General features: G+C 32.7%; 2 protein-coding genes across 2 annotated transcripts; one reads left to right on the forward strand and one right to left on the reverse strand.

The window, feature by feature from the left end:
- Positions 1-5,170: 5,170 nt before the first annotated feature.
- LOC129001476 (putative uncharacterized protein DDB_G0279653) lies at positions 5,171-9,473 on the forward strand. The gene is made up of 4 exons (XM_054428776.1): positions 5,171-5,279; positions 6,287-6,373; positions 7,687-7,832; positions 8,349-9,473. The coding sequence occupies exons 2-4, from the start codon at positions 6,287-6,289 to the stop codon at positions 9,394-9,396; spliced, it is 1,281 nt and encodes a 426-aa protein (XP_054284751.1). The 5' UTR covers positions 5,171-5,279; the 3' UTR covers positions 9,397-9,473.
- A 3,615-nt stretch (positions 9,474-13,088) lies between these two features.
- On the reverse strand, positions 13,089-27,721 carry LOC129000475 (meiotic recombination protein SPO11-like). Its single transcript, XM_054427438.1, has 6 exons — positions 27,420-27,721; positions 26,912-27,105; positions 23,746-23,891; positions 22,836-22,973; positions 14,360-14,539; positions 13,089-13,483 (listed from the first exon to the last, which is right to left on the reverse strand). The coding sequence occupies exons 1-6, from the start codon at positions 27,719-27,721 to the stop codon at positions 13,364-13,366; spliced, it is 1,080 nt and encodes a 359-aa protein (XP_054283413.1). The 3' UTR covers positions 13,089-13,363.

Below are 27,721 nucleotides of genomic sequence, written 5' to 3' on the forward strand. Positions count from 1 at the left end.
AGGAAAAACTGTACATTTAAAATTCTTATGTTATTTGTATGAAGAAAAATAAAACTTTTGAAGTTTCGTTGATTATGAATAAATTTTGTAATATAGGCATACTATAAAAATTTCATTAAAACACTGTTTTCCTTTCCCGTAGCAGCAAACCTAAGTTCTCGTTGAATCTAAATGTTATTTATATGGGTAATGAATATGACTTCTTTATGGATAGTATTTTAGTTATCCAGTCAGATAAATTGAAATTCACTCAGTCTGCAGGTTTGCTGCAGCGGGGGTATTTTTTTGTTATATTATGATGTTTCGGTTGTCAAATGACAGGATCCGATAACCTTAAACAAATTCTTTTCATTTAATGATTAATGACGAAAATTATACTATTTCTTTCCTTGGCTAATTGAAGGTCTGCCAAAAGGTAACTGATACTATGCGGGATTCATTTTGACTAGGAAATAAAATATGTAGCCTAGTGCTTCGTACTTTTATATCATTCCTGCAAAAAAATAAACAATTATGGTATTCGACATGTTTATATTGCATTGAATATAAATTGATCAAGTGTGTAGGTAAAGAAATTAAAAATTACCATATTACGGTATTTACCTAAAGAAAAAACTAAATAATTTAAATTGTTTAAATATTTAAATACATTTGAATTGTTAACTTAAATTTCAAAGAAGTTTATTATTTGAATGGTTTGGGTTGGGTTAGAAATTAAAGTAGTTAGTTGTGGTTGTAGATAATCGCTTATGATATTGTGTCTTTTGACCCTTTTGTTTTACTTTGTCTGGTAAAATAAGTAGCCTAGTTTCTTAATTTTATTTTCCCTTATTCGCTTGTTGCTTATTTCTGTTTGTGAACCTCTGTTTAATTGTGTTGTAAAAAATACACATAACCGCTTGAAATGAATTAATACTGACAAAAAGTGATAAACTATTCATCGTTGAGTAGATGGTATAGAGATGAAGTTTGGAACTTTCATAATGAGAACAGCTGAAATTTATCTTGACTCAATCAGCTAATCCAAGTTCAAGGTTGCTAATTTCAACTTATACTGGATCTCTCGCTCATGATTTCCAAACTGACCGGCATGTATTGCACTCTTAGCATGGCCGATGAGTACATGCTGCATGAATGTAATAAACGGATGTAGTTTTCCTATTATTATTCACGGCCTTCAAGAATCGTTGACCCGCTAAATTACAATTCCAACTTACGCCACTTAATGCAAGAAAAGTGTGTCAAATATTAAACTGACCCTTAATGTGTATATTTTAATCCTAATAAATAAAAGATAATTGCGTTTTCTTTATAATAGAAAGTTGGTTATTTTTAAGTCCATTGTTTATGAATTACACCTGCTGTTTTTATTTACGAACGTTTTCTACTTCAAGTATTGGCTGTCTGGGTAGCCAAGTAGTTACAGTCCTGTCTTCAAATCTGAAGGAGGGCATTTAATCCAATGATATATCAGTTTTCAACTTGGATGCCATTTGACCTTGTTCCAATTAATTAATGCTATCTAATTAAAGTATCACGTTACAGTGTAACATGTTCATCTGATGAACATGGTTTGGACAAAACCCTAAAAATATCATTACCGTAGCTTAAAACACAAATTAGTTTAACATAATTTTAGGGACAGATAGTCCGATTGTTCGCGAAGTGTCAGTGGCGCTAGGAGCGAGCGAATGTGTTATATAAGACAGTTATATAAGCAGCACAGTCAAGGTCAATTCTGTTGTCAAGAGATGGACCAAGACAGACGTTGCATCGGCCATCGACTCTTGAAGCTCTGTCAGCCAATATCAGTAATTCGTGAAGATTGGAATAATTTCCAAAAAGTTTCACCATATTTTTGGGATAAAAACCCCTAAAGAAAGACATGGGCCTACAATTCAGATTCGCCATTACCGATTACCTTTGTAGTAGTCAGGTCGTTCAATAACAGTGCAATAATGTAAACAGCTGATTTAGGCTATTACATAACAACATTGGCTTTGTTGACTGAAGTGGACGTCCCATATACAGGGTGTCCGGTCATAAGTGTTAAATAAAATTTTGCATCAAACTACGTGGTAATGGCGACATAATGACGTACATTTGAGGTTCCCAACCTCAACCGTTAGGGAATAACAAATAAATTAAGATTTTTCAAAAAATATTGTAGTTGTTATGAACAAGTTTATATTACTCTGTTAAAAATGCACTAATTGTTAATTTAAATGTCATTTTCAGAATCCTCACAAGATTCTAAATAGGTATAACACATAATCGTTGGGGTACGGAAAAATATTCTATTTAAATTTCTTCGTTAAACAATTATTTTTAATATCGACGAAAATTTAAATAACATTCAGCAATTTATTTCTCGGTTACCGAGTTCCGCTGAGTTAAACAAATATTACTAAAAACTTCCTTATTTAAAGGGCTTTACAATGATGTATAACTACAATTATCTACTGTCAAATCTATGGTGAATTTTACGTACTATTGTGAAAAATCACGGTTAAACCAAAACAGATATTGTAAAAAATAATTAATTTTACTTACTATTTTATGAGCTGACCACTGATGATGAGGGTTTGTGTAATTTATGATTGACCAGACTGCACTTTCATCAAACTAAAGAGGTTTTGTTTAGACTTTGGAAAATTTCTTATTAAAAAAACAATACATTAGTAAAAACACACAATACAAATCAAGTGGGTGTAAAGTGACCTCCGTTTTCCCGCAAGCGTGAATCGCGCCAACTGTGACCTCATACGTCAATTTTTCCCTTACTTTCCCAGCACCCTCAAAGATTCTCTACCGTAACTCAACTTCAGAGTTTACAACAGTTGAGTAAACTAGACTTTACATGTAACCCCAAACAAAAAAAATCTAACGGGCTCAAGTCTGGAGATCGTGGAGGCCATGTCACACTTCCTCCACGTCCAATCCATGTCGGGTAGTTTTGGTATAGCCACAACCGAACTTCCGCGAGTTAATTGAAATCTTATCTGAAATATGAAAAATATACGATAACCGTAACTTTATCACAAACCCATTTTGCTAATGTATGTTTCTTTTCTTAGCTTAATATTTATAAAAAAAGCGTTGCATGCGAGAAAAAAATACAAATTATTCGTTGCCTGCAGTTAAATGTATTATTCTTCACAATAGCTTTTCTTTGCCCTACCATGTTTTTTCACAACAATGATTGAATTACGTTAGGAAATTTGAAACTTGGTAAAAACTATTATACACCATTGTAAAGCCCATTAAATAAGGAAGTTTTTAGTGATATTTGTTAAACTCCACGGATCTCAGTAACCGAGAAATAAATCGCTGAAAGTTATTTAAATTTTCGTCGGTATTAAAAATAATTGTTTAACGAAGAAATTTAAATAGAATATTTTTCCGTACCCCAACGATTATGTGTTATACCTATTTAGAATCTTGTGAGGATTCTGAAAATGACATTTAAATTAACAATTAGTGCATTTTTAGCAGAGTAATATAACCTTTTTCATAACAACTACAATAATTTTTGAAAAATCTTAATTTATTTGTTATTCCCTAACGGTTGAGGTTGGGAACCTCAAATGTGCGTCATTATGTCGCCATTACCATGTAGTTTGATGCGAAATTTTATTTAACACTTATGATCGGACACCCTGTATAAAGAAACCCATTAAAATTCCGACATATTTTAAAACCTAATTCCTTCAAGAAGCCGTCCTGTTTATGACCACATTTTAGAATTAGATACCAGCAATCAATAGTCAATACATTTCCAAATAATTTCTCTTAAAAAAATTCATCTGTAAAATCAAATTATGTTTACACAAACTGTTAATCGCTGGACAATTCAGTGCATTACCAGACTTAAGTGTTGTGCATGTGTTGGACCTGAGCTACAGATTCCCTTAACTCTTTAAATGATTGATTAAACTTTTGGCAAGACTTGTTGATGAACAGGTGCTTGCTTCCTGCTATTGTTTTTTGTTAAATGTTTTACTTATCGTTCTAATATTCTTATGAACAGATTGTAAAATAAATTCTGATAAAAAATAACCAAAACCATTATATAACCACTATTTGTTCAAATTGTATTGCAATATATATATATATATATATATATATGTGTGTGTGTGTGTGTACATATACATTTATAATTTTTGTATATATATAATAAATACAAAAAATACATTTGTACTTATAAAAAAAATATATAATTATATTTAATAGCAGAGAAGTCCCAATTTTTAGGTGCAAAATGAGGCGAATAAGACTGCTTAGTCTAACTATGCCTGGCCTGTACAACTAAAAATCGTAATTTATCAGCTAATAATATTATTTTTGATCTTTTTGAACTTTCTTGTCATTTAATAGGGAATTTCAAATGCTAAGTAAAAGTGTATTTGGCGTTTTTACACAAAATCATAAATTTTTTTAGTTATTTAAGCTCTAAAAGTTAAAATGGCTGCCCTTTTGACACCAATAAAGTTTTTGAAGTGATTACTTTTTATTATATTGATTAAAACTTTTAAAAGTTGTATATCAAACGTCAGAAATATATCTTAAATAGTTTTTGAGATATAAATTAAAACACAAAAAACATTAAACGCAGAATATCCCACTAATGAAGATAAAAAAGTTAAACTTGATTTTTGTTTTATTTGGCCCATTAAACTAGTTTCTGATTCCTGAATTACTTGTACTTACTTACGGGACACCCTGTATACAGGATATTTTGATCTGCTTTGGCAAATTTATTTTATTCATCCTATACTTTTAACATTTGATCAAAACACTTTTTACCTTCCCCTTAGCAGCAAATCTTAGTACTAGTCCATTCCTTCCACCATGGTACATTCATCTATGGTACAAGTTAAATATAATGTTATTCAAATGGGGAATAAATTTGTCTTGTTTCCAGAAATATTTTAGTAAAAATCCAATCAGACAAATTGAAATTCGCTAAGTCTGCCGGTTTTCTGAGGGCATCATGAATAAGTGTTGCTAAAAGTTTAATATATGTGAGATTTTCTTTCAGAATCTAATATGCATAAAATTGCAAAAACTACATCTTATGCACTTGACTTTTTCTTTTCTGATAAACAAAATAATGCCAATGTTTATTAATCATACTGAGTTGTCATCATATGGTTGATACAACAAAATGTTGCTATTAAAAAGTAAATATTTTCAACTATAAGCATAAACATATTCTGCAAAAGTGTAAATTTTGTTATTTTAAATAGTTTTTTGTTCCTCAAATATAATTTAATAAGGTATTGTAATAAAATATTATCTATTTCTGAAACATTATAATAGCCCAAAAGTGATATTATGAGACACAGTTTTGAAATCTCATAATAGTTAACATTAGCGGATGCCTAACTTGTTAGAACTAGCAGTAGGCCTATACTTTATCGCTCTTTATTGATAAATGTCAAAGTTAAACTACAGTTTTGTTATTGAGGCAAATTAGGAAAAATATTATACATTAACTCATTTTTTTATATTGCAGCAATTTAATTTAATTTTGTACTAAATAGTTAGTTAGTCTGCTATCAATCTAGTATTACAGTGGAACCTTGATAACAAGACCCTCAACAACAAGTCACCAATAATAACAAATTTCATTTTTAAATCACCTTGAATTTATTTTACCCCTAATCACATGCCATTGCAATCCTCAATATGTCAACCTTGATAACAAGTCTTATATTTAATAATCTCCATGAGAGTCTTGTTATTGAGGTTCTACTGTATTCTTATATAACTTACTGTCTAGCGTGATGAATAAATTATTTTGCATCATGTTGATTTTAATTTATTTAACTTATCTGGTGATTACTTTTGACCTTAATTATCTTTGACCCATGTAGCAAATGAAAAAGTACAATAGCCTTAATGAATTGTTATGAACTGATCCCTTCAAAAGACATTTTTAAATTTTGACTTTAAAAAAGTTTTATCATTGAGGTTTTTGTTTCCCATTGATTTGTATTCATCTTTCTCCATTATGAAGACATTGTTTCATATCTTTAGTTGATTAAAATTATTTCTTTTCTGAATATTTGCTTTAAACTTAAAAATGTAATTTGTATCTAGCAATTTTTTTACAATTTTCTATTAATCGCTGCTATAAAGAGCATACATAGAGCATGCTATAAATCCTTTGGCATTAATTTGCTTAGCATTATATTTTGATCAATAATTTAAAATATGTAAATGTACAATTTTTCATATAAAATCCTATTGTTTAAACAAATTTTATATCTGTGATTTTTAGATGGTTCGAAAGAATAAGATTAAACGCAAATCTAACCAAAACAGTCACAGATCAAGTGAAAAACAAAAGCGAAAACTGCCAGAAGAGGTAAGCTTTTGTGTATTATGCATTTTTTACAAATACACATTTTTTTCCTAAACATACATTAAGTTATGCTTACAGTATTTGTAATGCTTTTAACCTTACTTTGTTTATATTCTATATTGATAATTTAATCATTTATCACTGCTACACACATAGTGTACAGATGAGTACAGATGAAGCCTATAAAATAAGAAGATTTGATGTAGGATGTTACTAATGACAGTATTTTTTATCTGCTTTATTATAGTTTACACCAACTATTACTGTTCAAATACAATAATAAATTCATAGGTTATTTCATATTAAGTAGTTTTATCACTATTATGTAGGGAAACATGTTACAATTCTTTTTTACAGCATTTCTTGTTGATATTGTTAGCATGTGCTGATAGGCCATAATTGTAGGTTCAAGAATGCAACCGCTTTCTTTTACATTGAAGTCACCACTGGCTTCTCCATATGACTTATACCATACCAAACAATTTATGTTCCCTTTAACAGGAAAGTACCGATTATAATACTATCAGGCTGCTAACCTTTAAATTTCATAGAATAAGAGCTGTTCTTAAGATATCTTTATTCAATTTAAATTGAATGTTTTTCAAATAAAAGAAATTAAATAATATTCATATTTTATTTGAATTTTGACCTAAAGAACGAACTAAGACTGAAATCTAATCCTAATGAGAATCTGATTTACCATATATCAGGACGTTAGAGAATATACGTTGTAAGAAAGCCCATATTGTTCGTACTGTAAACACCTGCACAAGGACTAACCTTCCTCGCCATTCCATTCCTATACCACCCCTCCCATTCAATCAACAACAAAAGTAGTAAAACAAAATGTTGAGTCATAACAATATTTCTCACAGATATTCTTACAGATATTTTCCTGTCCATTAATTCAAATTATTTAAAAAAATTCCTAAGAAAAAGATGTCCCACCTCTGCTCTGCTCGCCTACCTCATGCTTAGCCCTGTGAAACATAATTTTACTACGTAGAAATGTTTAGGATTGTTAATACTCACAGTACTGTGAAAGAGTGTTATTGTTGATTGAAACAATATGTGCTGACTGGCAAAATCTACGTCACTATTACATTTTACTGTACTAAAAGCTAAAAAAATACCCATTTTCTAAAAATTAAATGTATAAAGGTGTTAACGGTACTTGTAAGAAAGCCCATCTTGTTCGTACCATAAACACCTGCTTCTCAGCCTTATAATATACTATTGTATCTACCATAATACACTATACCTAACCAGTACTAATTAATATACTAATTTACAGTGAGAATTTATTTATTTTTTAGCAAACCCATAGTCCAAATAAACGGAGAATCTCAGAAAGATACAATCTTCGCTCGTCCAACTCAGTGATATTTGTTGGTGAGATCCCTTGCTGCAGAACACCAGAGCAACAGAAGAAATACACAAAGTTGGGGCTCAACTCTGCTTTGTAAGTCTAGTTGGGACTTTACTTTTTACATTTTATAAGATTAAGACTCTAAAGATACTCTTCAGCCTTGTTAGCCCTGATTAAAAATCAGATAAACTTCTGGTATCATAATCTTAGTTTCTACCTCGTAGCCATCCATACTCCACTATACTCTGTTCACAGATTTTGGGCAGTTTTAGGGGAAGAAATCTATCCCCTCCATTTGAACCTACCTTTCAAAATAATAGCTCAACCCACTCAAACCGCCTAAATTATGTGTTGGAGTATAGCTGTTGAGACCATCTTACAACAGTTGTTGTTGACTTTGGAATCCCTTTCATAGACAATTAACAAAGTTATATAGCCTGAATGGGTATAAATAGGAAAATTATCCTGAATAAAATAAACAGCACATTTTAATTATTTAAATTTATCAATTATATATTAATAAAATATATATTAATTCATTCAATCCATAAGTGCTTGTAAGGGATTTGAATTTCAATTCAAAGAATCATCATTTTACTGTTTTTCTAGATTCTTGAATAGTTCTTCACCTCCTAAACGTAAACAGTCCCACATTTCAATCATAACTGTATCATCAGAAGATGAAGTAACGAGTGAGGAATTTACATCAGAATGGGTAAAAAACTTGAATGAAAATCATAATCAAAGTGAAGAAAATGAACACTTAGATGCTATTAATAATCATCAGAAAACAGATGAAGACGGAGAGGAAGATGAACAATTAAACACTACTCAAAACCAATGTGAAGAAAATAAACTCTTGAATGTTACTGAAAGTGATCAGCAAGATGAAGAAAGCAGACATGTCGGTGGTAGTGAAAATCATCAGCACAGCGAAAGGGATGAAACTTATGTAACTCAAAGTTTTCAGAGCAGTAAAGAAGCTGAAAGTTTGGGTTGTAATGCAAACTTAGTGAAGGAGCAAACTTTTCATCCAATGTGTTCAAGTACCCCTAACACTTCTGTTAGTTTTCACACTACTTTACATTGTCAAACTGACAAATGGAACAACCCGATACAATCAGATCCTTGTACTCTGAATTTAGCAGAAAATACTGGATACGACAAACAGGATGATACGAATAAGTCACATGATGCCTGTTTGGTTGGAGCCTCCCAGGAATCTAAAAGTTATTTTCAAGATCAGTTACGAACAGCCAAAATATCAACGTTTGTACCACCTTCACCTTCAACCTCAACTTATATATATCCATCAATGCATCTACAAAATGAATCAAGGATATCTGCTTCTCAAAGTTTAGATCCTAGATCTAGATACATTGGATCTTGCAACAACTCAACAAAGAACAATGACAAAAATATGCCATCAAATTTTTATTTTGGTTCTTTATCAGGCCAAAACGTAACCAACCCCCTTGTATCTCCATTTGAGTCCTTCCTACATGATAGTATGAATCAACCAAACACATCTGGTACGTTTAAACTTCCTTCAGCGATTTCAAGTGAACAGCAGAGGCGAAATGAGGTCGCCACAACCAACAGGAATATTGAAAAAGAATCAGACAATAGTAATCCTGTAAACGTGTTACAAGACTGATGAAATGTTGTTGTGATATATAACAAATTAATTTATGTAAAAATTCACTGTACAAATAAAAAATTTTTTCCAAAAAAATCCCGTAGACTGGGTTTGTACCCATAGTAAATATTATTTTTCAAAAGTGAGTGTGATGTTTAAGTTTGTTGTATTTCATCTTCAGAGAAAAAAAATCATCAAGTCTCTACAAACGTTACCTGCCACTGGGAACATTGTTGGTTTGCGCCTTACATAACAGCTTTTATCTATAGAAAACTGTTTTAAAAACCTTTTAATTTCCGCACATATTTTGTTCATCAAATTTGCAGCTTTTCAAAAATGAATATAAGAGCCACCTTTTTCATGTTCTATTTACAGCACATGTACATATATGTACATGTGCATACAGTGATCATGTATGCAGGTCTAAGGGGAAAGTAAGGTGTGCATTGTTACGCTTAGACAGTTTCTATCTAATTTCTACACTATCTTCCACATCTCTCACACTGTTACTCATCATCTAGCCATAAAACTGTACTATTTCATTATATGTGAAGTACTAGCCGTTACCCTCGGGCTTCGTCCACTTGGACTTCATAAGTACAATTAGTGCAACTATTGATTGCCGTACCAGGTTTGGTAGCATTTTGAGTGGCTTTTCATGGTTACTTCGAAGATCAACATTGGACACATTAAGCTGTCAGGCCAAAGCCATAGGAAAGTATTAAAATAAAAGATGACTATCTCCATTAAGCCTGTGGTTATATTGGCTCTATTCGTGAAAAAAATCTGCTCAATTGGTCAAGTAGTTTTCACGTTATTGACATACTCTAAACACTCATCTATATATATAAAAGGCAAAGCCCTCACTGACTGACTCACTCACTCATCACTAATTCTCCCACTTCCCATTTACCTAGGAGGCTGAAATTTGGTACACTGATTCTTTAGGCATTAAATAGAAAAACTAAGTTGTTTTTATTCTAATCGGACTCTCGGACTCCGCGCCAGTGGCTCTGGAGTTTCCCATGTTAACCTTATGAGTACTCATATCGTAGCGAACGAACTTCAACCTGGAGGTGAGTTAGCGTAGCGAAGGAACTTCAACCAGGACGTGATTGAGCCATGCGAACGAGCTCACTTATGAAGTAAAACGGGACAAAGCCCGTGGGTACAGCTAGTTATTGACATACTCTAAACACTCATATATATATATATATATATAATATTGCTGCACCCTGTTGGTAAATCTTGTAACTTTATAATGCTATTGAACCTCATAAAACCAACATGTTTAATTGAAACAGCTGATAAGATAATGAATTCTTTTAAAAATGAAAAATCCTAAGGTTAACATGGGAAACTCCAGAGTCACTGGGGCAGGGCCCAAAAGTCAGATCACAATAAAAATTACTTAGTTTTCCTATTTAATGCCAAAAAAAATCAATGTACCAAATGTCAGTCTTCTAGGTAAATGGGAAGTAGGAGAATTATTGATGAGTGAGTCAATAAGTGAGGGCTTTGCATTTTATAGGTATAAGATGATACCATTTGATTACAACTTCAGCTAGAAAAGGCCCACCATTTACAGATATTTACTCCACAAAATAACTGTTATCCACAGTAAATACATTGAACATATTTTATAGGAATTCTCTTATACCATCTTTTTTCTAATACACATAACTATTATTTGTCAAGTGAATTTCTTTTCGATATCAATGATGCCAAAAACCTAGACGTGTCTGACTTTTTAGAACTTTTTGGTGGTTCAATAAAAGTTGTGTATGGTGAATGCCACAAAAACTGACTACTTGTGCTTATACGATAAAATAAAATGTGTGTTTATAGCTATATTATTAAATTCAGCTTTTACTACAATTTTGGGCTATAGTTATTTGTGCAAGTAGTGAGCAAAGTGAGCAATTGCCTCACTCGAGAGAAATCCTTAGGAATGGTTTCTTGAGTGAGGCGATTGCACTTTGCACTCGAGTTGCACATTATATTTTTCCTACAGTTACCATAAAACAAACAAATTGGTAAAGAAACGTGCCTTCATGTTGCAAATGTGGAGTGAGACAAAGTAATTAGAGTGAATATGAGCGAATTGGCCACTTTGCTTTCTCAAATCAATGGGCCGAGTGAATAAAAACAAGTACAGCAAGTAATTACTTGCGAGTAAATACTTGCAAGTATTCATCCCTCCAAGTAAACTCTTGTGAATAAAAGTGACTCTTTACTTGCAAGTAAATACTTCCTAAATGAGAGGGTATACTCACTGATCTGAGGGTATACTTGCAAGTATTTACTACTTTCAAAGTAAACTTTATACGAGGTACAAGTAAATACTTGTAGCTTATTTCTCATAAACAAATTTACCTTTCTCTACTATTCTGGTATCCCTATGTGCTCTTACTTGTATATATTTACATGTTACTAGTGAACAGCACTGCTGTAGTATGTATACAACTAAAACAGCTAATTTTACATACATTCATTGCAAGGGCGGTTCTAGACCTATATTTTTTTGGGGGGAAGGTTGCCGAGGGGTCCGGAGGTCCTCCCATGGAAGAATTTTAACAATATGTGCTTAAATGAGAGAATTTAAGCTATTTTGAGGCATACAAAAATTAATTATCCTAGTTTGATGTAGAAGAGTCCCATATTATTATTGAAGGTCGAAGAATTTGGTTTAAAAAGTGTAACATGTAATGTTTTTTTTTTATTATTATTGAGACTTGTGGTTTTTCATTAACACGTAGCTTGAACAACGAATGAATACCGCAAAAAATACAATTCAGTACATTTAGTTTAAAAAAAAAAAAATTTTTGTATTTAATTAATATTTTTGGACTCTTGCATTAAGGGTTCCAACTTTTCCTCAAGTATTTATTTTGCAAAAACACTTGAGTCATACATCATTATAAATAAATGTATTGAATGTATTACATGCATTTTCAACAAGTAAACTCAAACAAGCATGGGTTACTTATAACTTGTTAAAAAACAAGTATTTACTCTTTAGACAAGTATTTACTCGTGGTTATTCACACCAAATTGTTAGGTTTCTGAGGGTATACTTCCTTGGCAAGGCTTTACTTACAAGTAAAAGTAAATACTCGTGGTTATTCACTTCTGCCCAAGTAAATACTCAAATTATGAAAATTCAAGACAAGTAAACTCTTTTACTTGTTTTTATTCACTCTGCCCAGTGAGAGAACATTTACATTGTTAGATAACTGTAGGAAAAAATATATTTACCTCTAGCTAGTAATACATTATTTAAATAGTTATGGGTATTTATGTGTGTACTGTACATAGCACTACAAAAATTGTAAAATCCATGCACCAGTACTCATTCCCAGCCATTGTTTAGAAAAACCCATAAAGCAACCAAATTTTAAAGAGAAATAGTACTACTGGTACATACAGTACAGTTCTGCTGGTGGAACTGGTTGTAAGTTGACTAAAGCTAGGTTATTTAGGGTATTTTAATTTTTTTATTGTTCATATTTGAGTTGGTTTGTCTCTCGATCACTGAACAAACTATTAAAGGTTTAAAATTACCTGAGTAGGAGGATCACTCTAGAAGTACTCAGGTAACTTTAAACCTTTTATATTTTTTATTGCTGTTTAGTTTAAAATTGTTATTAGTTAAAGGAAAAAATCAAGCAATAAATACTTTTGAAATTCATAATCCTTGTCAAAACACAACATTTACTCGGCAAACCATAGAAAGTAAAAATACAAACAAATTACATTATTAGCCATAATTTAACAATAAAGTGAATGATACTATTAATAATATAGGCCTAATTATTTACTAAGCCATTAACTTAACAACTAAAAAGGAAATATGATTAATAATCAATTAGAGCAATATAGTTCAGTACAGTAGGAAATGTGTCAAAAAGTGTGCAACACTTATAAAATATCTTTTTTTTTAAGACATTCAAATAATGTCAAATATTGTAGTGAACTAAACTAACTAAATGACGTTCCTAGCTGTTATCTTATGAGGCAGGAACATGTCGGTGAGAAAAGTTTGAGAGCAGGCTGTAAGGTTTTCTATCTCACTCTTTCTGCCATTTTCCAACAACCAGTTAACCTATAACAGGGAAAAGAAAAAAATGCATCAACAATTAATTAATACTTTACAAGTGATTTGGTTTTATTTTAAATCATTTAGTTCACTGCTCACAGCTGTTCCGACAAAAGAAGCTGTTATGCATTTTTGCATACAAGTGGGGCCACACTCCTGTGTTATAAAGACCATTTTAAAAAATCTTAACATTCTCAACATCCTGCCTATCACCGATGGATTTTATCCAAGTAGTATTGTTGCCACTCTCTAGGCCTAGCCTAAAATAATGTAAAAATGGTTCTAGTCTAGAGCTGAGCACCCTGGGACCATGAACAAAAATTCTCAATAAATATTGGGGCTGTTAAAACTTGTCTTAAAATTAAGGACTCACAGTCCTTATTGATTATCAACTTTCAAAAAAACCTTCATTTGTGTGTAAATTAATTCTCCTACCTTTATGTTACTTGTAATCTGTATGATTGAAGCCTCTTATAACAGGGGTAGGTTATTTAAATTTAACAATATGCTCAACCGTCTACCTAAGAAACTATTTTTAATGCAAAATATGTTTTAATTTTAAAGTTCAAACAAAAGTACCAGATGAGTACTTCAAGAGACCCATACGACCACTTCAAGGCTTGCCTTGAACAAGGTCTTCTACATGTAAAAAGAAAGTTAATCTGTACTAGAAAGAGAAGGGATGTCTGTGGTTTCCGACCGACTGACTTCCTCTGAACCCACGAGACTCTAGCCTTGCTACGTGATCCAGAACGGAACAAGACACCACCCAGAACGACTCTACTGCCACTGACACCACAAACAGTGGCACACCCAGAGGACATAAGTTGAATGTTGGAGATGGTTTTCAATTAACTGCAGTATGATATACCTAGATCCCACCTGTTCTAAGAGCTGTTCGTCTTGTACGATGTACGGTCGACGGCTGAGCTCCCTGGCTTTGGCAAAGTCCAGGCTCGTTAGAGGCACAGTTGGTATTGCCAAGCGTTGAATATCAGTTGGATGAAGTCCGACCCAACGCAGTTCTGGTGCAGCTAGCTCCGCCGAGTGTTGGATCATGGTCTGGTAAATGAACAAAATTGAAATTGTGAACTGTATACCACTATATTACAACGTAAGTTTTGCATTTGACTTTTAGTCTATACTATTATATAAAAATCTAATGGTGTCTGTATGTGTATTACTAATAGGTGCAAAAACTACTGAACCAACTGGGCTTAAATTTTACAAAAATATAGTTACCATACCAAGGACCATTATAGGACTATTCACACTTCCATACTGACCATGGGCTTTGCCCCTTTGGCTTTAAAGGTTCTGAGGTGAGGATTTTAAAAGTAAATATTGATTGGTCTCCATGGCTGCAATGAGAATAGGTACTCACAATGTTTACATTTACTTTGACATTTCAATGTAAACAAGAAGAACTGCCAAATTGCATATTTCACATTTTAAGACAGCTGATCCAATGAAATTTAATATGATATTTCATACAATTATGTGGTTGGTTTATTTAATCTAAAAACTTATCTAAGATCATTTATTCAAAAACTATGTCAATGATTATAGAAATAACAAAATATTCTAAACGCATTGCTGCATCACCTCAGGCTCTACTTTTGATTTTAAGGTGTCTTAAGTGTTATGAAAATAATGTTATTGATATTTTTTCATGGAAACAATAAGAAAATAACAATGTATAGATGTTTTATATGCATTTGGAGTCTACTTTAAGTAAATTCGAACTGCTTAACATGTGTAAGGTTAACTTAACATAACTTTCACATCACATTGTTTTTTTTATATGTATATTTAGGTAAATTTAGTTATTGTGTTTTGCTACTATACCAATGCTTAAATTAAACTAAAGAATATCATCAATAACTAAATTGTATATCGTTGATTTAAATACTATTATTTTATCTTAACATAGTTTTCAGTTCACATTTACTTTATTTGATAAATTTATTATTTGTGTTTTGTCACATCACTGATTAAATTAAATGAAAGGAAAATATAATAAAACTAAGCAGTACACAGTGTTCATTTGTTTCTAAAATCAATGAAATATCTGTTACCATGTTTACTTAATGGTAAGTGTGAAAATGTAAAGGCAATAGACGATGGAACTGATTAAAAGAACTGGTATGATATTAAGTTGTTTGTTGATATTTTTGTAGAGTAGAATCAGAGATGCAATGAAACATATACTGTATTCGCTATTACATTTTTTTGTCCTTGGTCCTTGATGCTTTGACAATCATATTAGTTTTGTCTGCTGTCGTTAATACTAAAATTATTTGTTTAACATTTTTTATAGTACAGATATAGTTTTTTTAATATTTCAAAAGACTATTGATAAGGCACAATAATATTTCTAAAGATTATAACAGCTGACTTTGTTTTGCTAATGATTTATTGTGAGTGAAGAAACTGAAGATGGAAGGATTTGTTATATAATATGAAAAAGAGTGAAATTTAAAAAATGTTCATTTAAATTAAAAAATTAGTGTTTTTGCAACTTCAAAATAGAAATTTAAAATTTCAAAAACAAAGAAAAAAGGTATGCAACAAAGGGAGATGAAGGTAAATCATGTATGTGAAAGTTTTATTCGAAGATATGGTAAGTTTTTCTCATATCAGCCCACACAAGATTTAAAATTAATCAAGCCCAAAATGGTGGTATCCACTACTTACCAGATTTAAAAATGATAACTTAAACGTTTCTATTAAGGCCATAAAAGTTGAATTTTGTTTCTAAAAGCATTGGTGGATGTGTAACTTTATTATATGCAACAGATGTAAAGATAAAAATGTTTCTTTTTTGTGTCCTCTTCCCGTTGCAAAGCACGGGTACAACAGCTAGTTATTTGAATAAAACCTGAAGAACTTGTGCACTATAACATAATATTGACCATTTCATAAAATACTAATGGGGATAACACACAAAAAATTGAATTGAACAGCCAAAAGTGGTTTATTGAAATTTTGGCTCATTAAACTTGGAAACTAGAGCATGAAGCTTCACCTTAGATGCTAGCTTCTAAGCAACTAGGCAAAACAAAGGTGCCTGTTAAAAGTTACACCAACTGCTTGCTTATTTTAATTTTATGTTAGTTATAAGGAAATACGATCCTTCCTCATTTTTCACTTTTTATTTTTCTATTTAATGTTTTTGGGTGTGTTGGTTGAAAAAAAAAACAATTAAAACAGTTGATCCTATACAGACATACGTCATTAGAATTATAAATTTTGCTTACATAACAAAGTCCACTACCGTATTATTATTTTAACAGAAGTTAAATAGACTGCAAAACAATATGTTTTAGATAGATGGCATTAACCAAAGATTACTCTTAGAGTATACTAATGATTTTTCCCGAGCAAAGCTAGGTCCCCAGGTACTACTTCATAAAATAATCCTTGAATGTGTCATACACAATAATAACAACAATGTTTATTTATTGTTTCAACATATAACTTTTAGAAAAAATATAGAATATATTTCAATAACATTTTTTGGTTCTTTGTCGTATTACATATAGGCTACAAAGAAAAACAATCCATACAGGGTTTGCCTGCTTCTCAATACTGCAAAATGCAAACTGGTAATCTTTAGAAATCCCAATTCATTACATTATGGGTTTGTAAAATAGACATTTCATTTCAGACAATCCACTTGCTTTGACTAAAGGTAGGACTATACATTCCACTCCCTTCTTCAAGTTGTAGCCAGTTTTAGACCAACAATGGAGGTAGTTGAAATGAGCCACAAACAACGCACACAGACGTAAACTATTTAAATCATGTTAGCATTACAACCAAACCAAACTGAAAGGACAACTTGCTGTAAACAGTATAAACTAGGAGTACACTCCGAAGTCGCGTATGAGAATGAACGAAGACAATTCCATGTAGGCTACCATAATATATAATCTGTCTTCAGTCTTTGGTGCCCCTTAACCCTGCCTCTGCGGCCCGCCGCAAGTTCGTGCGGCGAAAGTGGCAGGCAGTGGCAGTGATGACCAGCGTTGCCAACACAACTTGCTCATTTTACCCGCAAAATCCGGTGGTAATCCCCGGAATTAGCCGGAATCAAGTCTTGATTACCCACAAAATCCCTTGAATTCAAATTTTAAAGATTTCGGCAAACGTTTTGGTAAAAACCTCGTTGTAACCACGTTGTTACGGTGCATTGAGAGAATTATTAATATTTATACCATTCTTTCTTATATTCAGCAAACCGTTCATCATTCATTTCAAGTTTTTTTAAGGCTACCTTTTTTAACTGAAGTCAAATGAAATGTAATGAAATGTCTATTTATGTAGGTAACTATTTATGCAAATATTTTTATCTTTCTGAAAGAGAGGTAGGCTACCGGAACTCCGTTTCACTGCATTCCCCCCAAAATCGAGCACTGAATAACAATAAGACTTTATCCCATATATCAACCATAAAAGTTTTAAAAAAACATAAAATTTACAAGATTTTAAACCTTATGTGATGGCCCTTGGCCCTATCATAAATTGAATTAATAATGTTAATTATAAAAGCTAGAGCAAGAGTACCCTAGGTCTATCGCGAATGGCAATTTGAGTACTGTGGTTAATTCAGAATTCTTATGAATAATATTCAATAGTTTGATGCCATAAAATGGTGTTAGTAACCCTTATGGGAAAGTGGACTGGTCCCAGATCTGGATTCTATATCTGGCCAGATCTGGGATGACATATCTGGACATATTCCAGATCTGGCACCCATATCTAACCAGATATGGAATTAGTTCAGATCTGGCATCACAGATCTGACCAGATATGGAATATGAAATTGGTAAAATTTGTGTTTTAAGAGACAAACTAACATTTTATGTTATTCACACTTTATTCTCATATAAAATCCAAGCCTAAAAAAGATAGTAACCATTGAAAGAGAAAATGAAAAAAACTTTAACTAAATTAACGCATGAGTAAAAAAAATAGTTTTAATTTGTAGAGTGTTGTTTATTGTAGGCCTTTCACAATCAATGTTGTTTTTGTGTCATATGGTTGCCAACCATTTGTTTTAGCATAAGTAAAGGACCATTAAAAAAAGTATTAAAGTACTTATGATAGATAGGCCTATGAGATCAATAAATGATTAAATCTGTAGGAACTGTTGTAGTCAGTCGAATTTCGTTTGGTAAAAGTTCTACCGAGCAAGACAATTTTTGGGAAATGTTATCTTACAATTACGAGACCTAGATTCTCGTATTCGTAATGGCTTTCGTTACAATACGTGATTAGAAGTGGCCGTGGTGTAGTGGCTAAGTGATCGGAGTTCAATGCTGGAGTCCCTGGTTCAAATCCCGGTCGGGCATGTTCGAAACTTTTACTAACAACTTTTTCACTTTTTAATTTTTATTGAAATTTTAATGCATAGTTCATTAGGTTTTAATGTTAAAACATCTTATATTCTTTTTTATTTTATAAAAATAATTTTCTTTATAAGTAATCTGGAACTCCTTCTTAAGGGAAGATGCAAAACAATGTTAGGCCTACTATTTAAAATGCATAACAATGTTATTATTTAAGTATTTTAACCTGTAGAACCATGTTACCAGAAGAATAGAAGCCTGTATATAGAAACAAATAAAGTACTGTAGGCCTACCTATGGAAATTGAATTTAAGGTAAAAATAACAAGATTAATATTTCAATTTGTTTTATTTGCAAGCATTTTTTATATTGTTATTTCATTGTATTTCAACCACTATTTCAATTGTGCAAAGACAGTCTGGAGGTAGCATAAATTAATGAGCCGGTTCGTTATAACCCAAACTTTACCTTCCTAATCAAACCTAACTTCAAAACACTTAATACAGTCACAAATTCACATAAAATCCAACCTACCTTCCCCACATGCCTAACTAAGAGCTGATTTTTTAGTTTCAAAACAAATTGATTTAATTCTGCATTGCTCACTCAGTCCTCAGCCCACATTCGAACCCGTCCAGACCACGCCATATTACCATACGAACCGCGAAATGAACCTTACATTCGTAATTTTAGCCTTCGTTTTACATCCACTTAGGGATCTTTCCGACAAAAACGGATTGCATTTTTGGAATCAGCGTGAAAAATACTGTAAGGAAACATCTAAAAATTACATCATTTCTCAATGTAGACATACTAAATAATTGCCAAATATTTTATCTGATGAGTAAGTTAAATACATTTAATCTTAACAATGCATATCAATATTTATCCGATTCAATTTTTCGATTAAAAAAATTCTTTTTTTCCAACGTATGTTGCTAAACATCAAATTGATTTATGGTTGGTACGGTTTTTGTTCATACCTATTTAAGAAATTAGGCTAAACTACTGTCTAGGACTAACTTACAATTGACCAAAAATAAATAATAAGTTAGGCCTATTAAAAAGAAAGGGTACAGTTTCATATCTTTGGCACAAACAACCGAATGAGTAATATTAATTATTCGATTGTTTAATTCGATATATCGATCGATATTACTCATTTGGTTGTTTGTGCCAACAGATATGGAAGTGTACCCAAAAGAAACAAAACAAATAGGCCTAGGCCTACCTAATAGCAAAACAACCAAGGATAAAACAATAAAATACTTCTTTAATGTTTGGTTACCTCGGTAGGTGTACCTATGGCTCTTTGAAGTGGGATTTTTTAAACGTTATTTTTTTATTTATATCATATGGTAAATGTATGATGAACTTAAATTCAATAGGCCTAGGCCTACGATATTAAGTTAAGTTAAAATCAAACCGATAAGTAGTTATTCATTTGAAAAAATAATTAAGTTATTGTTGGTTCTCTGCGGAACTGTAACTTACCCAGTAGGTAACATAGGTAAGAAAAATAGCCTAATTTTTTATAAACTCATGAAAAAGATCAAAGTTAACTTACCGTAGCCTAACTTATGTAGGCTATTTAAAAATTTATCTCTTTAACAAATCATACACAAAAGATTTATGTTGATTTTTAGAAATGTTACCTTTGTTATTAGGACTATTATAAACTAAAAAGTAGGCTACACAGTGTAAAGAGTCTCCTTAAAAAAAGATCTTAGGCATAAATTGTTCAATGTTGAAATAGGCCTTGGCCTACATGATAAATAGGTACGGTAAGTTGTATCGCCAAAAAGTGAACCGATTACGATAAGTTATCGAATAGGGTATATTAAGTTAAACAAAAATATTTCATCTGATAAATTAACGTAGGCTAGGTTCTCTGCGAAACTGTTCCCCTGAAGATGGGTAACTTAATCTAAGTAGGCCTACTATAAGGACACAGATATAGTAGCTAAAAGAAAGTGATATGATACATTACTTTTTTAGGTCTATTTAGGTAAGTTAGGGTTATATTAAGGCCTACCTTTCTTAGTTTAAACTTTCTACCGTAGGCCTACATTCTTTGACGGTGAAAAACACATTATACACGAATGTTGTATGAACAAATAAACATAAGTACTGTGACATCATTAGACACAGATTTTTAACAAAACACTTGACAGGCCATACCTAGGCTAGGCAACACGGCCGTCTAGGCAATTAATGTAACAGACACACTTTACACAAAACAACTTTACATGACACAGCACTTCGTCGCTTCACCGCCTTCCTTCAAAAGTTTATACTGTTTAGGCTATATTTTGAAGTTAAGATTATCTACCTCAGCATTCTGATTGTCTGTCTCACCATTCTTCCACTGCCTTTGGTACAATCAATGAAGACCTGTGAGCCCAATTTTATGTCTGCTCGTACCGTACGTCTTGATCTTCACTTTTCGGTTATCTGCGTAGTCCTTTTGTTATGGGCCCTTAGCAGCATTATTATAAGTGGGCTAAGTTAGCTCTTTGAAGCAGTAGGTTCCCACTTATTGACCTACAGTATTTAGTGTTCAATACTTGATGAAGGGTCCATAAGCTCAGTTGACACATAGTGAGAGTTCAATATTAAACTCACTAAAATTTATCACTTATTCTGACCAAAGTCGGGAAAGCTCCTTCCTATTGCCTAGTCTTGTGTCCATTGGCTAAGTTTCATCCGCTCTTCGTCAGAACTGAGTCTACTTGTTCTAGGTTAACCTTAACTTAATGAATGAGGTTTGAGTTGAATCTAAAATGCAGTTTGATTGCATTACTTACCTACGTAATTTAAATACATAGGATTATATTCACAAACTTTTAAAACCTACTTAGGTTGCCGTCTTATTATCAATAGCAGAAATAATGCACTAAACCTTGAGGAGGATGTTCTAAGACTAAACTTAACTTAAGGCAAGGCAGCATTTCTGATTCTAAGCGAGTGAACTGCAGACGGAGACGACTGATAAAAAAAAGATATATTAAATGAAAAAAAAACCTTATTTGATAAAAAAAAGTCTTAGTACTTATGTTATATCATTATACAGTAATATGAAAGTACAGTGACTTATCTAAATATTTTGGGGCAACATTTGAATGACTGACTGAATAGATAAAGCCACCGATGCGAGGCCTTACTGAAATTTAATTAAGAACAACCAGAACGAAAATAACTAAAACCATTGATTATTAGATAGTGAAATCTTATCTAATATTAATTAGTCAAAGATTCCACTTAACTTTTAGCAAGTTAGGAAACAATAAGTTAGTAGACTTTCACCCACGGCATCGTTTACCGTCGCGTCGTACTTATTATATAGTATTGCCTACTGAAGAAACGTAGCTTGTAGAATAAACAAGTAAATATTTATTTTCCAATCAATTGCGATACATTTTAGTAGATAATTTGTTAACTCCTGCCACATTTTCGTAAATACATTATTATCCTAGAAATTGTAGAGTTATAATGTGAATACGGTTTGACTGTTACTCTATGGATGAAAGAGTAGTCGTTCTCTTTGTCTCAAGTAAACGACAAAATTGTAGGTCGTAAAATGTAAACAAATAAAAAGAAGAAGAAGGTAGCTCATAATGTTAATCTTATGGGACAAAATTAAAAATGTTTTTTTAAGATTTTATAATAATTACGGAATAAATATTTTTAAACAACTAATGGTCGCAAGATAAAGTGGTATAGAATCTTTGTGCAACACATCAAGTTTATAACTTTAGGCATTCTCGAGATTTCGATCAACATAAAGATGCATTTCACACCAGTATGAGAATTCACTTCGTTCATTCAATTAATCTTTTATGTCACACAAACTATCATGGTACCGTAACAACAACTTATTGATACAGTAATATGATTTCAGGGTGTGGCGCAATAATTCAGTGGCTCATTCAACTATTCTATTTGCATTTTTTAAATGCCTAAGCCTACAGCTATAAGTTAATAATTAGTTGTTGCCAACTTACCAATGATCCAAAACGGTAAGTGCACATGATCTCAATACCGTAAGGGTCTGCATCTACCAAAATCAACCCTGGGATTGCCAGTTCCCGACTGAGTCGGCAGACAAACAATCTTGTGTTGATATCAGGCTCTCCTTTGCCCTGGGGTAAACATTTGATAGTAAAATTTGTGTTTTTTCTTATTCAAATAAAAAAAATTAAGGAGGAAGGAGATCAATATACCCTAAATAAATTATGAAATAATATACCGTAAAACCGTCTTGACCCGGACACCCATGCGTACTGATTTCAAAATCGTCACTACAAACTCACCTGATGAGATAAACAAACACAAGATTGCGTTGTTAGAATTACCACAACATAACCTAAACAGCTGAGTGGGCATTGTAGGGCTGTTTGTATTATTTCGTTCATCAGTAATAGGTTTACCAACTGCTCACTTTTTGCAAAAGAATAATCTTTGTCTGACTAAGGTCAAAGAAGTCTACAATATAAGGGTTAACAACCCTAAACCATCGACCAGTGACCAACGTACCAGTACTGCAAAGGATATTGAACCGGAAAAAATTTATTTAATTATTGCATCTTACGTGATTGCAGCCATAACACCTAAATATTTTGCCATCGCAGCTATGCAAACGTCAATTGTGATCGTGACCATTTCAGTGTCTGTACATTATAATTATTATACCCGCTTATTTAAATTTCCAGCTAATCTGAACAGGGTTCAGTCCCACTTAGTTTGGAATAGCGAGTCTCTACGGTCAAAGTGAAAAAAGTCAAACGGGTCCTGAAAAAATTCCTCTCAAGACCAAAGACATTTTAGCCCTTTATACTTCCAGTGAAGAATAGGAGGTAACATTAATAGTTAATCAATACTATTGAAGGAGATATTTGGAAATAAATTACTTACTGTGATAATAATGCAGGGTCCTAACCTCACATGAGCACCATCATCCAACAGCTTTTGAAAAGCAGCATCTTTTTCAACGATAAGAATGAATTTGGCAGAGGATTTAATCTTTAATATTCCATTCACGTCTTGTGGCACCAATACTCCTAAGAAACAATTAACTTATAATGTTAGAAAATAAAACAACTGTAAAATATTAACAACCATATATCTCTGATATCTAGGCCATAGCATTAAATGTTTGAATGTAGTATAACTTACTCTTATTTATTACGTTGTAGAGGCTTTTTGGAAACGAACAACATCTAAAATTTTGACACAACAAATCAATCTCCAGTAATAGACAAGCACTAGTTTTAATTAAAATTCAAACTACAGCTTATGGGTACTGCTGGAGTGCTGGTACTGAATGTGTTGTGTCTGTTCCTGTTGATAATGTTTCATGAGATATTATAATAATCATAGTTTGGTAAAAGTTTGTAAACTTAGCATAAAATTATCATTTGTTGTACTACAAAATATTAACATAAACCATTAACTCTGATCAATTTTTACTCACAAAAGGAGCCTATAGCCTAACAAATAATCTTTTGCCACTTATTACAAAATTAGCCCAGATGAATTCTGATATATTTTGTTGACACCTCGCCTTGTATCACAACCTTATGTGGATCCTGCAAAGAAAGATTTAACGCATAAATTCCTTCATACTCCAGTAGTAAGCCTGGATTGAACCAACAGAAAAGTTGCTAGCTTGCAATTCCATTCCATCAGTAGTAAACTGTTTAAGCTGAAGTTATTTTATATAAATTATACATTTCGTTGAGCTAAATTAGAAAGCTATGTAAAACAGATTTTCATGGAAAAAAAGTTATTTGTTTTAGACCAAAATGTAAACTTTACTTTTATTTTATATTGCCCGTTGCCTGTCCAAAATTGAGGAATGCATAGCCAGTGGCCGCAACTTATCAGGGGGGGGGGCACTTTTAGAGGATTATTTTGATAAACTGATACAATTTTTATGGATGATAATAACCCTAATTCTTTCCAAATTGTTTGCACCCCCTTCCTTATCAGTGGCTAATCATGCCACTGCACTCAACCAAATGGTATAAAGACAATTGTTATGCTCATACAGTGTTTATACAATGAAATATAAACCAATGTAGGCCTAATCTAATACCTTACTTTAGCTGGGTCATTTAACTAAAGTTAATAAAATTTTACACATGATAGTACCTCCAGGTTTAGAAGTCTATGACCTCTCTATCAGCAGTAACGATTGTAAGGTTGGGGTGGAAGTGAAAACAGGTGTGCCTCAGGGCTCGATCTTGGGTCCATTATTGTTTCTTTTATCAATAAACGACTTACCAGCTAATGTTTTCTCAATATATTGGGCTTACGACCACCAGCTTTAGAACAAGAATTAACAATCACAGGACAGACATAAAAAACAACCATCCAGATAAACCAGTTGTTGTAGATTGAATGAATAAATGAAATTACCTTTAGTTAGGCTTTATTGAACATAGAATCTAGCATGATATAGAACTAACAATATGAAACAAACTAACATCATAGTAAACAAAAACAACTTCTAAACATTTGAACAGATGTTACAATGTACAGATAGAAAGGAATTATATGACATTCTTCCCCTCCTAGCTGACATAGTCTTTTAGATACAAAGGCGGGTGTTTACTTCTGGAGCTTCTCCTTAGAGCAATCTGGTCCTGATTCAGTCTTTCCTCGTCTTAGAAGATAGGCTCAGGTCCAACATCAACTTGAGAACTTCTTTCATTTATTTGTAGATTGCTGTTTGAGTCTTCTTCATGTCGTAGATTGGAGTTTGAGTCTTCTTCATGATGTGACACTTCTCCTACAGGTGCTAATTGCCTGGAACTCACTGTAGTTTCACGGCCATCTGCATATTTTATGTGAGAATACTCAGGATTACCCTCAAGGAGCAGTACTTCTTCAACGAGTGGTTCGTATTTCGAGCTCCTGACAGGCCGTTTCATGAGCACTGGACCTGGATTCATGAGCCAAGATGGAGTTGTCTTACCATTACTAGATCTTCTAGAAAAGAGAAATAGTCTTTCATGCGGTGTTGTATTTGTTGAAGTACACAATAACGACCGGATAGAGTGCAAAGCTTCTAAATATACTTTTTCCCAATCAGATATGTCCAGATTTTTACTTTTAAGTGATAGTTCGATTGTCTTCCAAATAATACCAACATACCTCTCAGCTTGTCCGTTGCCCTGAGGATTGTAAGCTCCGAGTCCAATGATACATTCGAGACACTCCTGGATGACATAAAGCGTCATGTAGTGATACAAGGTTTGATAAACTTCCTTCCATCAATGAACACACCCTGGATAAAGCATCTGCTGGTTTGTTCTCTTTTCCAGCTCTGTAAATAATCTCATACTTATAACAGGATAACTCAATTCTCCATTTCATTATTTTATCATTCTTGATTTTGCTTGCATTCCGATCACTGAACATGAATGCTACAGATCGTTGGTCTGTTATAAGGCGAAAGTGTCTGCCCATGAGATAGTGCCTCCATTTTCTTAACGCTTCAACTATTGCAAATGCTTCTTTCTCAATAGATGAATGTTTCTGTTCCGAGTTTGTTAGTGTTCTAGAGAAAAACGCTACTTGTCTACCATCAATAGTCAAAGCTGCTCCTATTATTATTTTTTTCATTTTTCATTATTTCTCAGTATTATTTTTCTTTGTCATCTTTTAGTTGTTAAAAATTCTATCTCAGTTATCAATAATTTACCCTGTGTATGTCTTTTGTTGGTCGTTTTCATGTTTACAATTAATTTAATGCAGCCAATCTCAATCTGTGATATTAATTTATAGCTACTGTGATATTATTCTGTGTATTAGTTTAAGAAGTCTGAACAATTTTATTTAGATCCTCAGAACTAAATTAAAATATTATAGCATGCCATGTTGTCTATTGTCAACTACAATATAGCCAAATTTAGGATGTAGTTATTTTTTGACAAAACCAATCACAATATTGTATTGCTTAAAGATGGAATAAATTACTATTTATTGACTATTAAACCAATGTAGGCCTAATCTAATACCTTACTTTAGCTGGGTCGTTTAACCAAAGTTAATAACATTTTACACATGATAGTACCTCCAGGTTTAGAAAAGTCTATGACCTCTCTATCAGCAGTAACGATTGTGAGGTTGCCAGCCACAAGTCCCTTGGAGGTTGACAATACTCGCAGCTCCCACAAAGAAGCTTGCAGTAGATCACATATGTCCAGCACTGCTGTGTTTACAGTTGTCTGGCTGCCAAACAGCTCTGTCCTCTCATAGTACAACTCTCTACACACAAATCCATCATATTAACAGAGTAAAGCCTGTAGCAGATCACATATGTCCAGCACTGCTGTGTTGACTGATGTCTGGCTGCCAAACAGCTCTGTCCTCTCATAGTACAACTCTCTACACACAAATGCATCATATTAACAGAGTAAAGCCTGTAGCAGATCACATATGTCCAGCACTGCTGTGTTGACTGATGTCTGGCTGCCAAACAGCTCTGTCCTCTCATAGTACAACTCTCTACATACAAATCCATTATATTAAAACAGTAAAGCATGTAGAAGATCACATATGTCCAGCACTGCTGTGTTTACAGTTGTCTGGCTGCCAAACAGCTCTGTCCTCTCATAGTACAACTCTCTACACACAAATCCATCATATTAACAGAGTAAAGCCTGTAGCAGATCACATATGTCCAGCACTGCTGTGTTGACTGATGTCTGGCTGCCAAACAGCTCTGTCCTCTCATAGTACAACTCTCTACACACAAATCCATCATATTAACAGAGTAAAGCCTGTAGCAGATCACATATGTCCAGCACTGCTGTGTTGACTGATGTCTGGCTGCCAAACAGCTCTGTCCTCTCATAGTACAACTCTCTACACACAAATCCAT

This window comes from Macrosteles quadrilineatus, unplaced genomic scaffold (assembly GCF_028750875.1).
Source record: "Macrosteles quadrilineatus isolate MER2022 unplaced genomic scaffold, UCM_ALF_1.0 Scaffold_8__2_contigs__length_117827958, whole genome shotgun sequence".
In the NCBI taxonomy this organism is placed as follows: Eukaryota; Metazoa; Arthropoda; class Insecta; order Hemiptera; family Cicadellidae; genus Macrosteles; species Macrosteles quadrilineatus.

Excerpts from the sequence above, each read along its gene's own strand:
- LOC129001476 (XM_054428776.1), top strand. The coding sequence starts at position 6,287 with ATGGTTCGAAAGAATAAGATTAAACGCAAATCTAACCAAAACAGTCAC. Across the intron at positions 6,374-7,686 it reads AGCGAAAACTGCCAGAAGAG|CAAACCCATAGTCCAAATAA; the intron begins GTAAGCTTTTGT and ends TTTATTTTTTAG. Across the intron at positions 7,833-8,348 it reads TTGGGGCTCAACTCTGCTTT|ATTCTTGAATAGTTCTTCAC; the intron begins GTAAGTCTAGTT and ends CTGTTTTTCTAG.
- LOC129000475 (XM_054427438.1), bottom strand. The coding sequence starts at position 27,721 with ATGGATTTGTGTGTAGAGAGTTGTACTATGAGAGGACAGAGCTGTTTG. Across the intron at positions 27,106-27,419 it reads TGTTTGGCAGCCAGACAACT|AGAGTTGTACTATGAGAGGA; the intron begins GTAAACACAGCA and ends ATTTGTGTGTAG. Across the intron at positions 13,484-14,359 it reads ACGAACAGCTCTTAGAACAG|GTTAACTGGTTGTTGGAAAA; the intron begins GTGGGATCTAGG and ends TCCCTGTTATAG.